The 22,167-nt window shown below is 37.4% G+C and overlaps 2 protein-coding genes across 18 annotated transcripts in view; both read left to right on the top strand.

The window, feature by feature from the left end:
• EPB41L2 (erythrocyte membrane protein band 4.1 like 2) overlaps window positions 1-22,167 on the top strand; it is a 235,218-nt gene that overhangs the window by 181,362 nt on the left and 31,689 nt on the right. For 8 of the 17 annotated variants that reach the window (XR_001888459.1, XM_017888458.1, XM_017888520.1 and 5 more), the window contains exons 11-15: window positions 2,668-2,840; window positions 7,864-8,036; window positions 12,934-12,996; window positions 14,902-15,048; window positions 16,384-16,485. Coding sequence is in view for 16 of the 17 variants with exons in the window: in XM_017888458.1 (XP_017743947.1) it covers window positions 2,668-2,840; window positions 7,864-8,036; window positions 12,934-12,996; window positions 14,902-15,048; window positions 16,384-16,485 (658 nt within the window). In the remaining variant the exon portion in view is untranslated. The remainder of the gene's footprint in view (window positions 1-2,667; window positions 2,841-7,863; window positions 8,037-12,933; window positions 12,997-14,901; window positions 15,049-16,383; window positions 16,486-22,167) is intronic. The other 9 variants (XM_017888544.1, XM_017888567.1, XM_017888553.1 and 6 more) reach the window with 3 other exon arrangements.
• Window positions 9,740-12,923, top strand: LOC108539691 (uncharacterized). Its single transcript, XM_017888578.1, has one exon. It carries the CDS (start codon window positions 9,991-9,993, stop codon window positions 10,645-10,647), a length of 657 nt encoding a protein of 218 aa, XP_017744067.1. The 5' UTR covers window positions 9,740-9,990; the 3' UTR covers window positions 10,648-12,923.

Below are 22,167 nucleotides of genomic sequence, written 5' to 3'. Positions count from 1 at the left end.
ATATATTTATATATATTATATATAATATAAAATCTTTGGTCATCTAGCCATCTTTAGCTTATATCTTTTCTCTTTTATAGTTTTCTTCAAGGACATATTTTTTACATGAGTTTGCTTATCTTTGTTTTCTCCATTTCCTCAGTTTTCTATCACTGCAGTTTAGCTAGCTATGTATCTAGATCCTTCATCTTTAAGGTTTTGCTCTGGACTTATGGTCTAATACTGTTCTACCAAATACGAGCTGTGTGACCATGGTAAGTTACCAACCTCTCTGCTTCACTTCCATCATCCATATGTGATAGTAATACTAGTATCTACCTCATAGAATTGTTTTGAAAATTAAATAAGATAACACATGAAACAACTTAGAACCATTTCTGGCATATCATAAGATTTATCTTCCCCATTATTATTATTCTTAGTTTGGTACCACAGTTTGCTATTTTACTGTGAATTATCAGCTGGCACAAATGATTATTTCTGGAAGTTAAATTGACTAGTATCTATTTTCAAGACTAATATGTTAATTTTCGAGGAGAAGTATAGCTCATAAAATATACTTGAATCCCTCCGACTCTGTTACACTGATCATATAAATCTTTGAAAACTTTATAATTTTCTTGGTAGCCATAACAAATTTCTCCTCCAGACAGACAACATGAGCCAGCTCATGTAAAGCCAGTAGATGACATTTATGACACGGGTCCAAACTGGGCAGACACCAGCTTTCCCTGTCACATAATGATTAAAAAAAAAGCAATAATCTGTTTAGAAATGACAAGTGCTAGCATTCAAACATTTATTAGAGTCAGACACAGAACTGATTGCTTTATATCGTGGTAGTCTATTTCTCGCCCTAGGCAAGACAATCCTAGAGATTGGTGCCTATGGAGGAGCACAGCAGCCAGGCATCTGAGCAGAGATGGGGACTGGGCCACCTGATTCTGAGACCTGTATTCCTCACCTCTGTGCTGTCCTCTTCTTGTATTCTTCTAGCAGGAGTTTCTGAGGTGCATTAGCTGTGCAAAGCCTCAGGCCTCCTCATTTTGCTAACGTACCATGGAATCCAATTTAAAAGTAGACCAATTTGCTCCTGCAAACTTTTGATATAATGGTTAACAAAAGCAGTTTTAAATTTTAAACCTTACATAATGTTGCTTACAACACTGTAAAAGAATATGTCTAACACAAAGGGCCAGTCCTACTTTGTAGATTGCTTTGAATCAGATCAGTGTAATTTATTCTGTTTCAGTTTATCATGAAAGGTACAAATGATTTCTTTAGAAAATTACAGTGGCTTGCAGATTGAAGCCATTAATCTATAAACAGATCTATTAATTGATAGCCAATCAGCTAGATTGGTATTAGTGGAACAAGAATGTGATAATAAAACTGATACGACCCAGCACAGTGGCTCATGCCTGTGATCCTAACATGTTGGGAGGCTGAGGCGGGTGGATCACAAGGTCAGGAGTTTGAGACCAGCCTGACCAACATGGTGAAACTGTGTCTCTACTTTTAAAAGTACAAAATTAGCTGGGCGTGGTGGTGCGTGCCTCTGTAATCCCAGCTATTCGGGAGGCTGAGCCAGGAGAATCACTTGAACTCAGGAGGCGGAGGTTGCAGTGAGCCAAGATTGCAATACTGCACTCCAGCCTGGGTGACAGAGCAAGGCTCCTCCAAAATGAAATGAAATAATGAAATGAAATGAAATGAATAGAGCTGACACCCTTGCTTGGAACATTTAATAGAGCTTGTTGCCATTCTGAGTGTTGTATAGGGATTCTTTTTTTTTTTTTTTTGCTTTATTGCAGAAGGTGATTTCTAAAAAAATTATACAGAAAGTCTAGAAATACTTGAAACGATAGAATTCTTTAAGAAATCACTCTTCCATAGTAAATGATAGGAAAAGTTTTGGTGGAATTCTTCGTATTTTTGAATTGTCAACGAAAGTCTTCCTATTTAATAAATTAAGAGCTCTGAGATTATGTTTCTGTTAAGATATTTGTCAACTTTTGATCAAAGGGCGCAAAATAATTTCAGTTGAACTCCCAAAAAGATTGGCCCATTAACTAAAAACATGCTTTTGTGTAAGCCTGGGAATATTTGACATCAAGAAAGTATGAGTTCATTCATTAGGAACCCAGGGATTAAGCAGTAGAATTATGCTGGCAAGAAGGGATGTTAGCCATCTCTACAGATCCACTGTGTGGCGTGTTCTTCATGGGAAAGAATCACTTAATGGAACAGATTCCTGAGTTAGATGTTTTCTCCCCAGGAGAAATAGGCATAAATATTAAGAATTACTAATGGTAATGGATTGTTACTTGGCACTTATAGCTAGAAGCAAAAATTCAGACGTGTTTATATAAATGATTTAAGCTAACACAAATAAATAACCTTTGATATACTGAGAACAGCTGTTTCTTTGCTAAGGTTGAGAAGAACATCATTCATGAATACATGAATGTGGATTTAATCATCATCATCATCATAAAGCTGTGTGTGTAGGAGGGTTTATAAATAATGTTCTTCGGAAAGTTTAGTTTTTGAGTAATCATACTTAAAATGAGATACGAAAGTACATAGCTTTAAAGTTTTTTTAAAAAAAATCCATTAAATCTAATTTTGCTTCCCCTTTCTCTGTCTCTTTTTTTTCTCCTATAGACTTGTTTCTCCGGAGCAGCCACCAAAAGCCAAGTTCCTGACCTTGGGGTCCAAATTCCGCTATAGTGGCCGCACCCAAGCACAGACCCGCCAGGCTAGCACCCTCATAGATAGGCCAGCACCACACTTTGAGCGCACTTCTAGTAAACGGGTCTCCAGGAGTCTAGATGGAGGTAAACACATTTATGATAATTTTGATTTTCATTCATCTTTCTCTAATCCAGTGAGGTCAGAAAATGTTAATCCAGTTAATAAAGCCACTGGAAACACCCTACAGGGATAGCTATTTTTTCCCCGAGTAAATAAAATGCTATTGCTTATACCTACAAGAAAATAATTTTGTTGTGTTTTGGAGTTGTTACTGTTTTTTGAAGTTGTCATACTTTTTTCTTTTCTTTTTTTTTTAAACAGGTTGAACATTCCAGATCTGAAAATCTGAAATGCTCCAAAATCAGAAAGTCTTTGAGCACTGACATATGCTCTAAGGAAATGCTTATTGGAGCATTTCAGATTTAATATGTTCAGATTTGGGGTGTTCAGCTGCTAAGTATATATAAGGCATATTTCAAAATACAAAAAGTATTAGATATCCACAACACTTCTGGTTCCAAACATTTCAGATAAGTGATACTCAATCCGTATTGTCAGTGCACACAAATATTCGTTAAGAGTTCTTATTTATGAGATGTTGGACACATTTGTTTTACTGATTTCTCTTGATCATGATGTGTTTTATGTGATTCAATTTCCTGAACCTGTTAATTAATGGGAAAATGTAATTCTAAGGGTTTTTTGGTATGGTAGCATATGAACCTTAATTCAGATGAACATAAAACATTCCCTTCATCAGCAAATTTTCATGAGTTAAACAACTTACTGAAGCTTACCAAACTTTGCATCATATGAGAAAGCTTTAGTAGCTTCAAAGGCTTCATTTTAAATGCAGCTTTTGACAAAAGTAAATATAATATGTTTGTTCTTTAACCCAAGAGAAAATATGTACAAATGTGAATTTTTTTCTTTTAGAATTCGATCCAAATTGAAGTTTTTTGTAACTCACATGAAATAGGTTCTATATAACTACCACATGGGAAAAATATTATATCTATATATAAATTATGTGGTCAAATGGGTTAAAATAGGTTTTTATAAAGAGCTAAGGTTAAATTTTATTAGAATGCTTATGAAGGAAATATTTTCTTTGCCATAGGAAATGTTAGTATGGGATTAATTTTCTACCCAAAGAAACGTTTTTTCAAGTTCTGGTTGATTGAACTTAAAAATATATATATGTATATTATGATTTATACATACTAGATTTGACAATTAATTTTTACTACTTATTTAGCGGAAACCTTTTTCTTGTTTGTTTATTATATTTTCTGAAATATAAACTCGAGCAACTTATATTTTAAATAATTAGAGTAAAACAGGCAAGATAATGCTAACAGATAATAAAAACTTTCTTAGTAGTGAAGGATTCATATGCATTACCTTCATCTGCTTTTCCTAGAAAGAAAAAAAACTTGGAAAACAAATGCAGGTGGACACACAGAGATATTTGCCAGGATTTGTTGGTTGGGATTTTGGTATATAGTTATTAAATCCTGAAATGTACAAGGGGATGGTGAACCGTGCTTTAAACAAATTTCCAAAATTGTGGAAATGATTTAAATTCAGTTAATTATTAATGTACTATAGCTGCTAAAGTATCTTTTAGCTCTTCAACAACTGAGCACTTTTCCAGCTAAATCTGAAAAATGTGCCAACCCATGTAAATATTTCACAAGTCTTGCCCCTTGCCACAGAGAATTTATACAAGTACTGAATAAATGCAGTCACTGTTGTTTAGTGCCCTGAGAGAAATCATTGCTCTTTCTGAACACTGTCTGTTTTCAGCATTTGTTTGAAACTATGAGGCTTATAACTCTTATATTGCAAAGTATAGCATTTAAAAAGAGCAGTAAAACAGCATTTTCTTTGAGGTATACAAACTGTGCTCCAGGAAATCCACCATCTTGTATGGGCAGTTAGTGCAGAGGGTTATAGGAGGTCTGTATCTGAAAACAATGATTTTTACAAGTAAAAACAACAAACATGGCACAGTAATCCATTATTTTTCCCTTTGTGTTTTGGACACCGTAATTCATCAGATGGGTAAGTCATCAAAAGGATTATTGTGTTATTGTGAAAAATAGGAGGCTTTTAATGCCAATACATGACCAGACAGCCAGTGAACTCTTTGATTAGGGCTTATGTTCTCCGTTTTTTCCCCCCAAAGCAAAGCTAGGCTGTAACCTGGCACTGAGCTTTATTTTCTTCGCCACCCTTTATCAACATACCATTTGTTGTTGTAGTTGACATGTGTTGTATTTTCTTTTCCTTTTACTTTATAAGTGAGGCTAGAATAATTTAGGTATATAAGCCTCACTTGAAAGTTTGGCAAATTAAAATAAATCCTCTTATGATTACATGGCAAGTGAAAACCGGGATTCAATCTAAAGATCAAATATCAAAATGAAAATCAATCTAGAACACCTGTTTTAGGACAAGGCGTCTCCTCCGAGATTAGAAAATCAAACCCCAAAGAAGGCAAATCAGTCATTTAAGAGAACCAACAACCGAGATGCATTTGGGGGTTGAGGAACCAGTGATTTCCTGAAGGTGGAACGTATAATGAACAGGGACATTACTTAGATAGGATCATCAGGGAAGGAAGGGCTGTCGGAGGAAGAACCAGATCAGTTGAGACATGAAGGATGACAAGGAAGCAGCCAAGGAAAGGACAAGAGATACTTAAAAATAAAGCGTTCCAGGTAGCAGAGGCAGCAACGATGAAGCTATAAGGCAAGGGAGAGCTGGATACAGTCCTGGAACAGAAAGAAGGCAAGTGTAGTCAGATCTTAGGAAGTGGCGGGAGAGGTAAGCCTGGGTCAGGTCATACAGGGCCTTGGAGGCCATGGTGAAGAATGTGGTTTTTTTTTTATTCCATGTGCTCTAGGAAACCATTGAAGAGTTTGTGTGGGTTTATGTGCACACAAGAGCGCAGTGTTATCTTGTTTAAAAAAATCATTTGATGCAAGAGAGCAATTAGATTAAGCGAGGAAGCAGGCAGGCTGGTTAGGAATGGCCCAGGTGAAAGCGATGGTGGTCTTCCCTTTTGTGGGAGTAGGCCAATTAGCCATTTGGTATCTTGGGCTCTGTGCCAGGGCCTACAATCTTCTCAGATGTTTAAGACCTGAATAAATGTATCGGCTCCAAAATACAAGAAACTACATGCTGAAATTAATAGTGTTTAAAAGTATGCAAAGTCAGCATTTTGTCAACTTTAATAATTTTTAATTTGATACTCATATTTTAATAGCATTACATTTGAAGCCATTTCTAGGTCAGATTTTTTCATTTTGCAAAATTTCTGAGTAGGTATAACAGGTGTGTAGAAATCATAGTTGTAAGCAAAAGGACTAATCATAGCCATATACTTTTCCAAGGGAAAATTATTTAGATCTTGTTAGAAGTTTTTTTTATTAAAAAACAAACCACTGGAGGCCAGGCACGGTGGCTCACACCTGTAACCGCAGCACTTTGGGAGGCCGAGGAGGGCAGATCACAAGGTCAGGAGTTTGAAACCAGCCTGACCAACATGGTGAAACCCCATCTCTACTAAAAATACAAAAAATTAGCCAGGCGTGGTGGTGCATGCCTGTAATCCCAGCTACTCAGGACGCTGAGGCAAGAGAATCTCTTGAATCCAGGAAATGGAGGTTGCAGTGAGCCGGGATCGTAACACTGCACTCCAGCCTGGGTGACAGAGCGAGACTGTCTCCAAAACAAAACAACAACAACAACAAAACTGCTGGGAAATTACTTAATGTAAAATGCAAATTTATTCTAATGTTGACTGACTGTGATTTGGTATGGGCATTCCAAGTGTGAGTATTTTAGGGCTGGGAAAATCTCCCCAAGGTGAGGTGGTAGAATTAGAAATGGGAAGAACTGGCCACATTCAGAAATATATGCAAGGACTTTGTTGGACTTGCTAGTGTTAAGGGGTGAAGGTGGAGTCCTGGAAGATGTCCACATTCCCAGTTCAAGCAAATGGGAGCAAATATGAGAAGAGCATTTTGTGAAAAAAGCAGGACTGGGAAAGAATTAAGTTTTGGACAGGGCAGGTGAAGGCTATGGATTGAGAGGTGTTTTGGGATACATGTATTCAAAGTGCTTGAGGCCTCTCAAGTTCAGTATGGTAGCTTACACACAATCCTGCCCTCTAAGAGCTTGCAGTCTAAAGGTGTTTGTGTTGACCAGGCTTCCCTTGGGACATGGAAACAGTAAACTTCATGGTGTCCGTAGAGTACTCTTTATGTAAAGTGAAATGACCCTGTGGTAGTTCTGTTGTTTGGGGAGGAGCTATAGATGGACAGAAGTCCTGCCACCTACTACTCTGCCTTGCTAATGTTTGAGGTAGTCTTGGTTTGATCTGCAATATGACAGAATTTTCAACACAATATACATTTCTGCCTATCTCTAGGAGAGAAGAGAGCACAGGAGGGCCAGGTTTTCTGGGATGAGGGAGATGTCTATGTATAGACTTACCATAGTTCATGTTGAGACACTGGGGAAGGGGATTAAAAAATAAAAAATACTAAATATAAATATAGAAGTTAAAATCCTTACAATTTACCTTTACTGTCTTTTATTTACTATTTTATCTTTTGAACGGTATTCAAATTAAAGTTTCCTTCATGGAGCAATTCTTAAAACTTATTGGAGCAAATCATCTTAATAATTGCATAATCATTTGTTGCAATAGATAGATTCAGAAATAAATCAGAGGAGACCAAAGAGTTAAAATACTGCTTACCTCGTAATTCTGTTTGCCCTGACTCTGGTGTTGCAGCTGGTCTTAGAGCTCCTTCTACTGGCCAGTTCCATGATCTGACTATATCCTTCCAATACCTGTGATTTGAGACTCTGGTGTAGTTCAGTGCATTAAAACTCAGAATAGTTTCAGAATTTGGTAAACGTTTAAAAATTTGTTTATTTTATATGGTAGGTATTTTCAGAGTTCAAGCAATGTCTCTGTTCCTGTTCACTGTTTATATGCTTCCTGTTTCTCTCTTTAAGGGGAAAATTTTCCATAAAGTTTATGATTCACATGTCCTAAAGTAATCCAAAATTGTCACTCTTTGCTAGCTCCGATTGGTGTCGTGGACCAAAGTCTTATGAAGGATTTTCCTGACGCTGCTGGGGAGATTTCAGCCTATGGCCCTGGAGTTGTCAGCATTGCCGTGGTACAAGATGGGGACGGCAGGAGGGAAGTAAGAAGCCCAGCTAAAGCCCCACATTTACAGCTCATTGAAGGAAAGGTATGGAAAATTCACACAGTTTGTGGTTTTAAACGTTTACTTAACCTAGAGGCTATCTGTTGTATTTTCTGTTTCAGAAATCAAGTATTTAAAATCAGTTGTTCTATGTTCTCTGTTGGTCATTTCTGTTTTCAGATATGCATAGTGGTCTCTAACCTGTGTTTGATTGTGGTTCAAAGCAGAATATTGCAATGTAAATTATTTTAATGCAAGTAAGTAATTTACTGGCCTTTTTGACTATCCTCATAATCACCTTATCTAATTGAATCCCCAAAGTAGAAAAGCTATGATTATTTGAAATTTATTTTTGATTTGGTCCAAGTAAATTTTAAAATGTAGCTTCTTATTTTAATTATCGACTTGAATTTTTTGATATCACCAAAGATAATCTTTATAAACAAAGGTATTTTTCATTAATAATCTATAATTAATGAAATTCTTAAGAAAGGATAATTGTTTTGTGAATAGAGAGTGAGAATATGGTGTGTTGCTTTTGGCTTTATCTTGTGCGTACACCATAGTGAAATGGAGAAGTAACCCAGATTGTGTTCTCAAATGTGTCACTGTTATCCTTTGTTACCTTGGGCAGTAACATCACTTGAATATTGATTTGAGAAGCCTTTGAATTCAGATCTCTTTTCTGTGTCTGCACAAAGTGACTCTTTTTTTTTTTTTTTTTTTTGCATGTAACATTGGAAGTAAGCACAGATAAAAACAAATGAATCCATCATATTGATTCATAGTGTTTTCTATTTTATTTTATTTTGTATTTTTTTGAAATGGAGTTTACCTCTTGTTGCCCAGGCTGGAGTGCAATGGCGCGATCTCAGCTCACTGCAACCTCTGCCTCCCAGGTTCAAGCAATTCTCTTGCCTCAGCCTCCCAAGTAGCTGGGATTACAGGTGCCTGCCACCATGCCCATCTAATTTTGTATTTTTAGTAGAGACAGGGTTTCGCCATGTTGGTCAGGCTCATCTTGATCTCCTGACGTCAAGTGATCCACCTGCCTCAGTATTCCAAAGTGCTGGGATTGCAGGTGTGAGCCACTGAACCCGGCTGTATAGTGTTTTCTAAATTTTAACTTTGAAATTTTTAAAGACATAAATGTATACAGACTTGCTAGATGACGTAGCTGCCAGTGCCTCAGGTATTCCTGTTCTGATAGCCTCTGAGGCCCAGCATGGAGAAGGTCTCAGGGACCAGCCACCACATGGGCCCAGTCTCGTGCCACAAGGTCAAGTGCTACTTGGATAGCAAGTGACATCAAATCATCGACATTCCATTGTTAAAGAATTTGTGACTGTCATATGGAAAAATGATTTGGTTGGGAATTCAATTAAAAATAACAGAAATTGTGTCCAACAAGGTTTCTTTCGACTGCTGACAAGTTGTCAGGATAGTTTTTTAAAATTTTGCTAACAAGGCACCCAGGAGAATGACTGCTTACATCTGAAACAGAAGAGCTCAACATTTCAGAATATCTCTGTTCCATTTTGCCTAGTTAACTTGACATATCTTGTTATTTTCCTTAAACAATGAAAAAGGTCTTTTAAATTTTAAAGGAAATCCTGCTTGTCTTCAGCAAACAACTGGGTACACTGGTATTTTTGCTAATGCTTTGAATGTCTGTCAGCAACCAGGTTTAAAAGTAAATAATGCTGTTTGAGTTTTATGGGATTTATTTGCAATCAGTTTGAAAATAATTAAATGAGTCAATATGTATGAATTTTACGTGACACAAGTAGTCTAGTCTTTTCTCTTTAAAAATGGGTCATTTAGTTCATTTCTAACTACACTGTGTTAATATAATCCCTTCTTTAAAGTAAAAGTTTTCACTAACTACTCATTTTTTCTTTTGTCCTCTTTCTCTCTTGCATCTGTTTTTCCTTTGATTGTATCCGTTGTGTAATTTCATATTCAATCATGGGTTTGCACTTGAGAATAGACTGTTTCCATGTGCCCACCTTCACCTCTCATCCACCGTGCTTCATCTTTTTCCCCAAACCTATTGCCTGTCCCTGAAATGGACTTGCTTTCAGACATTTCCGAGGAAGACCCCTTTGGGGAGGCTGACCAGATCACACTAGACAGCTTAGAGCACCTTTCCACAGGTGAAACATCCGAGCAGGGGGATTCTGAAGTTGCTATGCCTGATTTGGTCTTGGATTCTGCCATGGCCCCTTCTCAGCCTGAATGCCCTTCTCCCATCCATGGGAAGACTCTTAAAGCAGCTGACAACAGTGATTCTGAGTTTGGTTACTTCTCCTTCAGTTTCTCCAAATGTTTTCCCTCTGGCTTCCCCTCCCTTCTTGATGAAGATGGGTATCTTGCTTTCCCCAGCCTCCCCAAGGTCTGGGTCTCCTTCCTCCCCGCTGGTGTGCAGCACTATGTCCCAATCACCTCCCCTTCATTCATTCCTTCCCTTATCCTCATCTTTGGGCTACTTCTGTCTGCTTCTCAGTCAGTTCCTTTTTCTCTTGCCTTTTCCCTTCCTCTGGCTCTATGCCTCTGCTGTCTGGAGGCTAAAGCTGCCTCCTTTAATGTTTCTTATGACTGTGACTTGAATGACAAACTAGAGGAAGAGGAAGTAGTTGCTGGCATGCCCACATAAGTTCAGTTTGTGGAGTCAACACAATACACTTTATCTTAAACCCTTCCTAATATAGAGTGTAAATGTGTGCATACATTTCACCACTGATTACCCTCAACAAAGTAGTACCTGCACATTTTCACACACACAACGTTTTAGTGCATGAGAAATAAGTGTAGACGCTTCTCCTTCATTGATACCATTGACCAGGTCCACACATTCTAAGTTTAGAACAAAATTGTAGGATTATTTTACAAATATCTAGCTCAAACTAGATTTGTAACAGAAGGTGTGGGGGAGGAGGGAACCTGTATTGCCCATAACAATCCATGCAGGGTCTCTCCATTTTGCAAACAGATATTAATGCTCTTCCTTTAGGATGGAACATTTTTGTTTGGCTATAGAGCTTAGGATGCAGTGGACATAACTGTTCTTGATGTGTATTAGTAGAATTCCTTAGTACTGTTATTTCTCTTGTTGGAAACCCAGATGTGTTCTTGCATCTATGAGGATGTATCTGTAACCTTTACTCCTGATATTTGTAAGTCTCATCTCAAAAGCTCCTAATCTCCCTATTATTGTAGTATTTGGAGACCAGAAGAATTTTAGCTAGTTTTTTTTTCTAACCTTAAATTATGTAATTATATATAAGAGTCACTCTAGGGTATTTTATAAGGAAGGTACTATTCTGTTGTCTTTAACAAATGTATGTGAAAAGTGAAACATAGCTTTTTGAATATTTAGACTATATAACACTAAGATTGGTCCTCTTAGTGCTCCTTTATTTAAATAGGTGTTTGGTTTGAGGATTTTTACCCCTATATAAGGCAATTTTTTTTTTTTCAAGTAACCTACCTCTGTGCTACTAAGTCAGCATTAACATGCACAATATATTTTTGATTATTTTGTTAAATGTGGCCTGGTGATTTAGTGTCTCATATTCTGTGGACACTACCACTACACAGAGTAAATCACAAAATTTAGAGCAAACCTAAAGAACAATGTAAAGATAATGCTGTGAGTGTGCATTGTAGGAGAAACCACAATTGTTAAAAAGTTTACCTGAGGAATATCAAAGATCAACATTTTAGGGAATTAAGTGTTGACCAAGGAGTTGGAAGATGTTTCTTAACAGATGATTGAATGTCTCATTTTTCACATCTGATAAAGACTCTGAGCTCCTTGCTTACCTCTGAAAAATACTATGAATGGTTAAAAGGAAAGCCTTTTGAACTCTCAGATTTAACACTATCATCCTAATAAAGAAGGAAAAGGATATATATTAGGAATTAACCAGTAAAGGTTAAATGATTTGCCTTTGATAAGGGAGTCAATATTTGTATTCTCACCATTTTTTCCATTGAGTCAAAATTCAGTCAGTGCTTATTAGTTTTAAACTTCTACATTCATTCTTTTGAATCATCAGATATTGAGAAATGTCCAACTATGAAAAGTTGTTCTTGTTTAAAGAATTTTATGTAAGTGGTTATATTTCTAAGATTATTTTAAAATACCCACCATTTTAGTATGAAACTAGTTAAACAAGCCAATCCCCCACCCCCAGCTAGGAAAGAAATCCATATTTAACAAACTGAATCGTAGGTTGAACATTTGTTCACCAATATAAAGCTAAAAACAAATTTAACATCATTATGCTTTACCCCATCACTAGTTGCTTTAGACATTTCAAATTAGAACAGATTGAATTATGCCATTTTTGCACTCTCATATTTTTGTTCCTGAGTACAAAATATTCAAAAGCAGAGCATAATCTAGGGACTGAGAAAGAGTGAAGCTTCCATCCTCCATTCCACCTTTGCAAAGGATCATTTCCATCATTGGTACAACACTGTAGGTGAAGAAAGACCAAAGTGGCTTAATATGCTGCATCTTCTGAGGGCCTCCCAATAAAGGTTGGTAACACTGATTCACCATTTAAGTTCAAATACAACTTCTTTGCACTGATGGTAGAGTTTCCACTAATACTCGCCTTCTTTCTGGCCGTTTGCTGTGTGACTTTTCAGGCGAAGATGGAAGAAGAGGAAACACAGCTGGAAGAGGTGGCTGAGTTTTCCCTAAAGTTAAACATCTCATGGCTGCTGCCTGCCATTAGTATTGTGGGGGGAGGGTCCACTCTCAGGGTTTATTTGTGAGTTGTGCTTGTTGTGGCTTTAAGTTCATAAGATTTGTATTCCTCTTTTATTTTAATGTCTTAGACTGTCGAACTCTGGGTCGTTTTGGTGCTTGCTGATTGATACACTTATGTTTATTTGCCTTTTCCCCCCTGTGTGTGATTTAATTTCACAGAAAAATTCCTTGAGAGTAGAAGGGGATAATATTTATGTCAGACATAGCAATTTAATGTTGGAGGTTTGTATAATCTAAGAAAACAACTCTGTCGTAATGGCTGCCCGGCTGCTGTGGACGGGAGGTCACGCCTCGGCTGGCCGGCAATGTTCTTCAAGCACGGTGCATGCAGTGCATGGGGGAATTCAACTCGGGAGTGCATGTTACCAGCCTGATGGTGTTCCTTTCAAGTGGCTTAGGCAGGACTGTATCTACTAGAAGTTCTCAAAGTGACAAGTGGGAAAAAAAAAATTTAGTCAAATGAATCAAGTTTTTATCCAGTACTTTTGAAGTTGTTCTACAAGTAAATCTATTCTCTCCTAAAGGATTAACTCTAGGGCATCAACCTGAAGTAACACAGTCTCATCCTTAATATATGTTAACTAGAACAGAGATTTGTTTATTGATCTGGCATTAAGTCATTTGACTCTTGATCTTGATCTATGCCCACTTTTTTTGTTTTTTTTTTTGGTTAAAATCCGTGATTGGGAATGTGGTCCATTTTCAGTATTGTTTGAGAATATGCTAATTAAAGGAATTATTTTAATTAGAATAAGCAAAAGTGAGAGAGAAGGAAAGGAGGAAAAGAAAGCCCAATCACCCAATTAGGAATGTAAAATATGTTCCCCATGTCACATGAGAACATTTTTTTTCCCCTTCTTATTTTACAGTAGTATGTGGCAATGTATTCAATGGAGAACTGCAGCTCTCAGTAATCTGACTAATCTGTTTGGTTGCTTTTGGCAGCTTGATAACTGATGGAAATATACTTTTGCTTAACTTACTAAAATGCTGTACAGTGTAATAAGTAACATTGCTTTGAACCAATGCAAGAAATGTGCCTGATCTCAAGCCACAGTCATTTTTCCATGCCATGCAAAGATTTTAGATTTTCATGAGTTTTGCAAATGGCTATAGAAGCTCATAGATGAGCTACTATGCTTGTGCATGAATATGGAATATCTAATTTTATTGGTTGCATGACCTGTTCCTTAAAGTGGGATGAAAGCTATAATCCACAGGTGGCCCTATGATTTTTGAAATATAAATAAATATTTAAAATTTGGTTAAAACCATTTCCTGAACACTAATTACCTTTTATTCCCACAAATACTATTTATCAGAGCCAGTCAGAAAAATTTCCACAAATACCATTTATCGGGGCCTCTCCCGTGAAAATGGACCTGGTAATTTTTCTTGCATATTTGTCTGGATAAGGACCATCTGGCAATTGCGGAGGCTAGACCCCACTTTTGTGCTTGGCAAGTACACGAGACCAGTCTGTGGTTCATTTTTTTTTTATAAAGAGGCTAAACAGAAGCAGCCTCTGGAAGCAGTAATTTTTATTCCTTAAGAATTAAAAGCCACCACTGGAATTTCCTGAAAACAAACACACACAAAATCCTTGACTTTTCCAGTTGGGGATGATTCTGGTCTGACTTTTCTTCCAGCCAGTGTGCTTCTGAGTCTCTACCTTTCTCTATTTTGTACTTGATTTACTATGTTTACAGAATGCAATTTTATGAGTAGTCCTAATCAGAAAGGTAAATTTGCCAGAACAAAGTCATAGTCTGAATTTCAAATCCAGGTACTGGAAGGAAGTGTTATTAGCCATTTTGATGATCAGTTCCGTGTCATCTTTCTAATAATGTAAATAATTATTCCTTTAAAAATCCTAAACAGAGAAGGTATCAGAACCCTTTAAAATGTAAATCATTGAAGAAGTACGCATTATTTTCAAATTTTGATGAATTCATGAACTTATTCATAGTTAATAGTATGGCTTTAGAGACTTGGCATTTTTCTTGCTTTACTATGGTTTTTTTAAATCATAAGTCTGCTTTATCTTATTTTTTGGTTTTATTTTTGTCCTACTGGGTTTTTTCCTTTTGGATTTTTTTCCCCCTTTGTTACGTTACATATTGCTAGGAACTGGATAAGGCCCAGGAGGACATACTGAAACATCAGGCTAGCATTAGTGAACTCAAGCGCAATTTTATGGAATCCACACCTGAGCCGCGCCCTAATGAATGGGAAAAACGACGTATCACACCTCTGTCCCTACAGACACAAGGGGTATGTCATTAGCTATTTGTTGGCTCTGTCTTACTCCAGTTGTTCAATAAAACTTAAATTGTTAATCTCCTGTGTTGATTCTAGGGAAGTTATAAAATGTTCCCATTTAATTATTTTTATGTAATTACTAATAATTTTTTAAATACTAAATATTTATTAACAATGTAATAGTTATTGGCGTAGTTCTTAGGTAAATTGCATGAGTTTCAAAATACTTTTGAAATAGTTTCAGGATAATTTCACTATTTTACTCAGGTAAATTGGTAGTAGTAATGAATTGTTATATAGGACAATTTATAAAGTAACATACTGTATTTAATAAGCTTTTTAGTTACTGATATCTGAAATAGGGAAATTTACTTAATATAAATAAATAAATAATAAATAAAGGAATATAGACTATCGTTAGAGTGGTTTAAGGTTATTACTGTGAGGAAAATGAGTTTAACTTAGCTTTAAAGACTGATGAGCCCTGTTGAAAACTTGAAAAATATTATATATAATACAACTTAATATTGAAACTTCCTAGTAAGGAAATGTTAGAATTGTGTTTTTAAAATGGCTTTTCAATCATAACATTTCTCCTCACTCTATTTCTTTTCATGGTTTACTTCTCTCCACCACTGGTATGAGCACATATTGCCTTCAGGATATATTCTCAATATATTTCTCCATTCATTGTCATCTGCCTCTGTGCCTGTAGGATTCTTCCAAATCCCTCCTGTTACTGACCAAGAAGTTCCATGGGCTCGTTTATCGTATTTGAGCAGACAGTGATCATACTATATTTAATCTGTAGTTTAAAAAATGGTATAAAGATGTTACCCTACAATTTCATCTTTTTCCTTTCAGCATCAAGTCTGACTTGAATGTCGCCAAATTGTAGACATTGATTTAGATATTCTAGTGCTATTTTATTCACCTTTCCTTAAAAGAAAAGCTGTTAGTTGCTTTAAATTTCTAAGTTTGTGCCATTGAAAAAGAAAGCTCTTTAAGAACAGATGAGCAAAAAGAATTGGTGAACTGAAACACAGAACTTTTGAAAATATTAAGACGTGCATGGTAGAGTCTTATGAAGTTGGATACAACTTCAGTTCTTAGTTTCAGATTTTTCTGAAGATGATAAAAAACGTCAATTTCAGCAGTCCATTCGAGAATGTTGTGTTTTCTGGAGAAGGTGTCTGATGCCACGCCAAGGCTTTCACCTTCCATTATGTGCCGCTTCTCTTGGTGTGTGTCATTGACCCACACAGAGTCAGTGTTTTATGTTTGTGTTGCTATAGGTGTAATGTATGTGTCTTATTTGTTGATTATGTCTATTGTTTAAAACAATAGAGAAAAGGAGACCATCTTTTCAAGGATATTTTATCCGTGAAGGAGAAGTACCTGATGCCGGCAACACGGACAGTTGAAGAAAAAGCTCAGGAGACGGACAAGGTGTTCACCTTGCACCCTTGGATCTACTCTTGCTTCTTTCCCTTTTCCTTTTGTTTCTATCTACAGCCATAAGATTTCTTTTTTCCTGTGTGTCATACTAAAATTTTTTGAAATGATTTTGAGCATTTAAAAAGTTAAATCCCCTGTGTATAGAAGCATAGGATTGTTGGATGGGAAATACCATATTGCAGAAGCACTTGAAAAGTCAAAATTTGAAATACAGAAACATCCACCAATTTAGGTGATAAGTGATTCCTAATTTGATGTATGTGGCTGACAGTTGGGAAACTGATTTCATGTGAAAATGCACTGTTTGTACAATACTTACGCACACTGTGTTGTTAAAATAACCACTTATGTGCCTTAGATTATGAGTTTACTAATTACATATGGAAACCTTTTGAGTTTTCATTTTTAAGATTTTTAATGGGAACAAAGATTTTGATGCACCATAGCAGCCCCTCATCTCTCTCTCTGCTCCTGCATGTGTGACATTTCTGACATTGGTGAGGAAGTTCGCTTTCCATTGCTTTTACATCCTCATTCTTCTCTTTCTACTGATTTTACTTAGCCAGGTGGTCAGTCTGTTATTTGCTGGGACTAGAGAGCTTGGAGTCTAGTGGAGGAGACATGGAAATTGTTAATTAGAAAAGTGTCTCTTTTTTTTTTATTTTTTGAGATGCAGTCTTGCACTTTCGCCCGGGCTGGAATGCAATGGCGCAGTCTCGGCTCACTGCAACCTCTGCCTCCTGGGTTCAAACAACTCTCCTGTCTAGCTGGGATCACAGGTGCCCGCCACCACGTCCGGCTAATTTTTTGTGTGTTTTTAGTTGAGATGGGCTTTCACTATGTTGACCAGGCTCGTCTTGGACTCCTGACCACGTGATCCGCCCTTTTCAGTCTCCCAAAGTGCTGGGGATTACAGGTGTGAGCCACCACGCCCAGCCGGTGATTAGAAAATTTTCCAATCGGTACTTAGAAAGTTTCAGACACTAAGAAGTTTGAAGGTGAAATACAATGTTGTGTTAGGAGGGGATTAGGAAGACGGTTTTGTCGTTGTGGTCAGGAGGAGATGACATTTGAGTTGAAACTTTAATGATGACCAGGTAGACATGTGAAAATGTATCCACGTGTAAGGAAGAGCCACAACACAGGAACTGAAAGACCAAATGACAAGGATTTGGTGAGCAAGGGGCAGCACGAAGGAAGGAAAATTCAAAGAGGTTTGACCCTAGGTCTTGTCACAGTCTTAAAGACCATGCTAACAGTTTGGAATTGTACAATAGGAGTGATGGGAAAGCACTGGAGAGTTTGAAGGTGAGTAGTGGCAGAATCCCACCTGTGTCTGACAGGAGTCCCCCTGGCACTGGATGAGGAATAGATTATAGGGGCTGTGAATGAGAGCAGAGATTATTAATAAGGAACAGTGATTCCCTTCCACAAAGCAGATTCTATTAATTAGTAGAGAGTGTTCATCAGAACACATAGTGGGGTTGGGGAAGGAGGCAAAATAAGTAGAAATAAGGAGTTTGTGGTCTAGTTGAGATGAAATATTTTCAGAACATTGCAAAGGAGAAAGACAATGTCATGAAGCTAAACCAAGTGACATATTTATATACTTTAAAGTTTAGCCTGAAACCAAAGCCAATTAGACTCCATGTGTACAATGAGGACTTTAATATCACATGCTTTGAAATATTATGTATTTGTGACAACCTATCCTCCAGAAGCAATCACATGGTATCATTCGATCAAATTTAAAGTGATGTCCTTGGATTTTTACAGTAGGAAACTTTGACATTTTAGTGGAGATGTTTCAAATTATTACCATTTTTCTAGATCTCATGTTTTAGGAATGTACTGTATAAAATATCTTGTCATAGAAGTCACATTAAAGTGATGTTAATGTGAAATTTAAATCTGGAAAAGCCCCCAAATGGTTTATCTGTACTTGAAATTACTGGTTTTTCTGTTCTTTTCCTCCAATACATGCAGGAAAATACATACTTTTTTGACATACATATAGATTGTTCTTATTACAATCATCCATTCATCTGTTTGCCCAGCAAACATTTATCGACCACCTACATTGTATCTTTCTTTTTTCTTCAAATAACATACTACTATTAGTTGAAAGTATGTGAGCATTTGTTTACTGGAGTGTTTTGACTTTACTGGAGTACCTTTTCAATTTCTGTTTTTGTCGTATCTTCATTTTACTGTTAATTCTGCAGGAGTTCTCCTTTATCTTTGAATTGTAATTCTTACTGAAAGTAAAATAAAAAACATTATGCACAAGTATAGAATTTGACCATTTTCCAAATTTCTATAATATGGATTTTATAGTTTTATTTTAAAAGTAGTAATAATTTCTTTTAAAAAAAAAAATTGAATCTCCAAAGTGGCTGTAGTTTGAATTTGAACAATTTTGAGAGTAGAGCAGAAAATTGGAAACCAAGTCATTTAATCTTTGATGGGTAAATAACTCTATTGTAAATTTCTTAAAGCTTTTACCTGGTTAGTGAATTATTTATAAACTGAAGTGCATTGGTGGTTATACCCATTGATAGCATTGTCACTATTCACTTATAATCTGAGAATGGTGTGAAGTTACAGTTGGCAGACCAGAGCTTGTGTTGAACTCTGAACATACCTATGGGAAAGCATGATATTTAGGGCAAAAACATAAACAGCTTAAGAATGAAGTTTTGTAAAATATTTACCTTTGGTTCTAATTTGTATCTGTGTCACTAGATAATAGACTTGGTCTGGTGAAAAAAAAATAGACTGAATAAAATACTTTGATAAAAACAAAAACAACAAAAAAATAACTCCACTGTAATCCTCTTAACGTGTTGTACGAATTATGATGACTTAAATTTGCATAGACTATTCTCTCCTGAGTCTAAGAGATTATATACATTGAGTTGTAAGGTTCTTTTGAAGGTATGTCATTGAATAATGTGTGGCATTTCTTTAAGCTCCCCAGTGATCTCTCACTGGGAAGGGCACCCCACCCATCCCCACTTCCCCTAGGGATGGTGTAATCATAGAGATGGTAATGAAGCTAAATCAGTCCAGAAGCTTTTTTCTCTGCTGAATATTTCAAGTGCCTACTCACCTCACTCTCCTCACCTCGCTCTCTGCGCTCCTCACCCTTCTTAGCTTACAGTATGAGGGGACCCCTGGGGAGTGTCATTGATTTTTCTTTAAGATTTCTGAATAGTGGCTGGGTGCAGTGGCTCACAGCTGTATTCCCAGCACTTTGGGAGGCCGAGGAGGGTAGATGACCTGAAGTCAGGAGTTTGAGACCAGCTTGGCCAACATGGCAAAACCCCGTCTTTACTAAAAATACAAAAATAAGCTGGGTGTGGTGCCGCATGCCTAATAATCCCAGCTACTAGGGAGGCTGAGGCAGGAAAACCACTTGAACCCGGGAGGCGGAGCTTGCCGTGAGCCGAGATCACTTCACTGCACTCCAGCCTGAGCAACAGAGCGAGACTCCGTCTCAAAAAAAAAAAAAAAAAAAAAAAATTTGAATAGTGGGGTTTATTGGGAGTTATTCTCACACTTCTGACATGAGGGACTTCGTGGTGACTCGTGAGTATTGACATTTCAAGTTTCTAAGGACAGTTGTCCCTCAGGCAGGTTAGGAGCCATCGTTTAAGAGCCAGACACAGCAAAGTTAAATTTGCTTTAATTGTTTTTAGGGAGAAATAATTTTCACGTTGCTCATTGAGCTTTCAACACTGAGTTTGTCTTCCTGTTTTGAATTTTCTTTACCTGTTTCTTTTTGCAAAAAAAAGGGGGCAGGGTAATTTATTCTGTGGCATATTTAGCATCCCTGAGGGAATGAATGTGGTCTGCTGTCAGAATGTTTGTTGTACAGAGAGTTAAGGTGGTATCGAGGAGGGAGGAGATTGTAGGAGCTGGAGTGGTGAGAGAAGGCCTTACAGAAAATACAGACTCTGAAGTGGGCCTCAGGGAGGTTAGAAAACTGGAAAGGACCAGAGTGTGCAGAGAAGGGCAAAGAAGGGTCTTGGAGGCAGGAGAGGGAGGACTGCCCAAGCTCCAACACAGGAATAAGCATTTCAAGTGTAGGGGCCACTGAAGAGGTCATTCGGTGCAGAAAAAGGCCAAGGAACTACCTCAAGAATATGTGAAATGGCGTTTGGGTGGGTCGGTTTTGCTCAGTTGTTGATCAACCAAGCAATTTTCCCTGGTTTCTGTAGGTCGCAACTATCAAAGATTCTCAAGCAGGGTGGAAAAGCTGCCCCCCACAAACCTCTGCATAAGCCTGCTGCAGAATCTGTCAGAATTCTCATCTTTCTTTCATTTTATGCTGTTCTGTTGTTCTTTCTTGTGTAACCTTTCCTTTCTTTCAATAGGTCACTGCTGTCTGTTCTGACTTATTGCTAATTCTTTGCTTTTCCTTTTCTGACCTCTCTAGAGCCTAGAAGAGGAGATAACATCAATTTTGTTTAGTGAAAAGGGCTTTTCTGATAGCATGAAAGCCACCTTCACTTCAGCCACCACTTGGACAGCAGAGGGCGCTGTTGTGAGCGCTAATGCACCTTCTGAAAAGCTTTCTTCCTCGCCCTTCTCACACTTGCTTGAGGTGCATTTTACTTTGTTTCCCCTGTTACTAAAAGCCACATATGAGAGAGATTTTCATTTTTTAAATATTCAGGCACCCTTCCTTCCAGTGCTTTCATTGGTGAAATTAATTCTTCCTGGGAGAAACATTCAAGAAACAATGACTGATTTGGAACATGAAGAAAAGATATAGATTGGATGTTTCTCCTGCTTCTTTGGTCAAAGAAAAAAAAATCTGCCTAAATTCAGAGAATAATTTAAATCATTAAGTTCCAGAGTCTGAGCTGTTAAGCAGAGGGAAACCCTCAACCAGATAGAAGCCAAGTAGGCTTTGCAGAGTTGACGCTTTCAAAACCCCAAATTTCAGGCATACTCTGATGGCGTGTTATTTTTAAAATTCTGTTTATATGGCAAAATCTGAAGTGCCTCCCATGCGCCATGAAATAATTGTTTTTGAATGACCCTAAGGAATTCCCTGAACTTGGGCAGAACCTATCCAGCCCATTGAGGTTAAGATATAACAGTAATAGGAATTCACTGACCTGTAATAATAATGAAATGTGTGTTTCAGAAATGTTCTGGTCACTGGATATCTTTTTTTTTTTTTTTTTTGAGACGGAGTCTCGCTCTGTTGCCCAGGCTGGAGTGCAGTGGCGCGATCTTGGCTCACTGCAAGCTCCGCCTCCCGGGTTCATGGCATTCTCCTGCCTCAGCCTCCCGAGTAGCTGGGACTACAGGCGCCCGCCACTGCGCCCGGCTAATTTTTTGTATTTTAGTAGAGACGGGGTTTCACCATGGTCTCGATCTCCTGACCTTGTGAGCCGCCCGTCTCGGCCTCCCAAAGTGCTGGGATTACAGGCGTGAGCCACCGCACCCGGCCTGGATATCTTTATTATATGTGGTCACGCTTAAACGTTACCTGTTTATCAAAATAGATTGAGAGTTTTTTTAATTTAATATCTAAAAACCTCGAGTTTTCAATAAAACTGGAAAGATAACTGTCTTCTGTTAGTAATGTGATTTACATGGTATTAATTTGGATCAATGAAAGCATGCCCTTACCATGTGTTTAAGAATAATAGGGCA

This window comes from Rhinopithecus bieti, unplaced genomic scaffold (genome assembly GCF_001698545.2).
Source record: "Rhinopithecus bieti isolate Rb0 unplaced genomic scaffold, ASM169854v2 scaffold_1710, whole genome shotgun sequence".
Lineage (NCBI taxonomy): Eukaryota > Metazoa > Chordata > Mammalia > Primates > Cercopithecidae > Rhinopithecus > Rhinopithecus bieti.
This window is presented reverse-complemented; position numbering and strand designations above follow the sequence as displayed.

What these genes read in the sequence shown, in the direction of transcription:
- LOC108539691 (XM_017888578.1), top strand. Translation starts at nt 9,991, where the DNA reads ATGTGCCCACCTTCACCTCTCATCCACCGTGCTTCATCTTTTTCCCCA.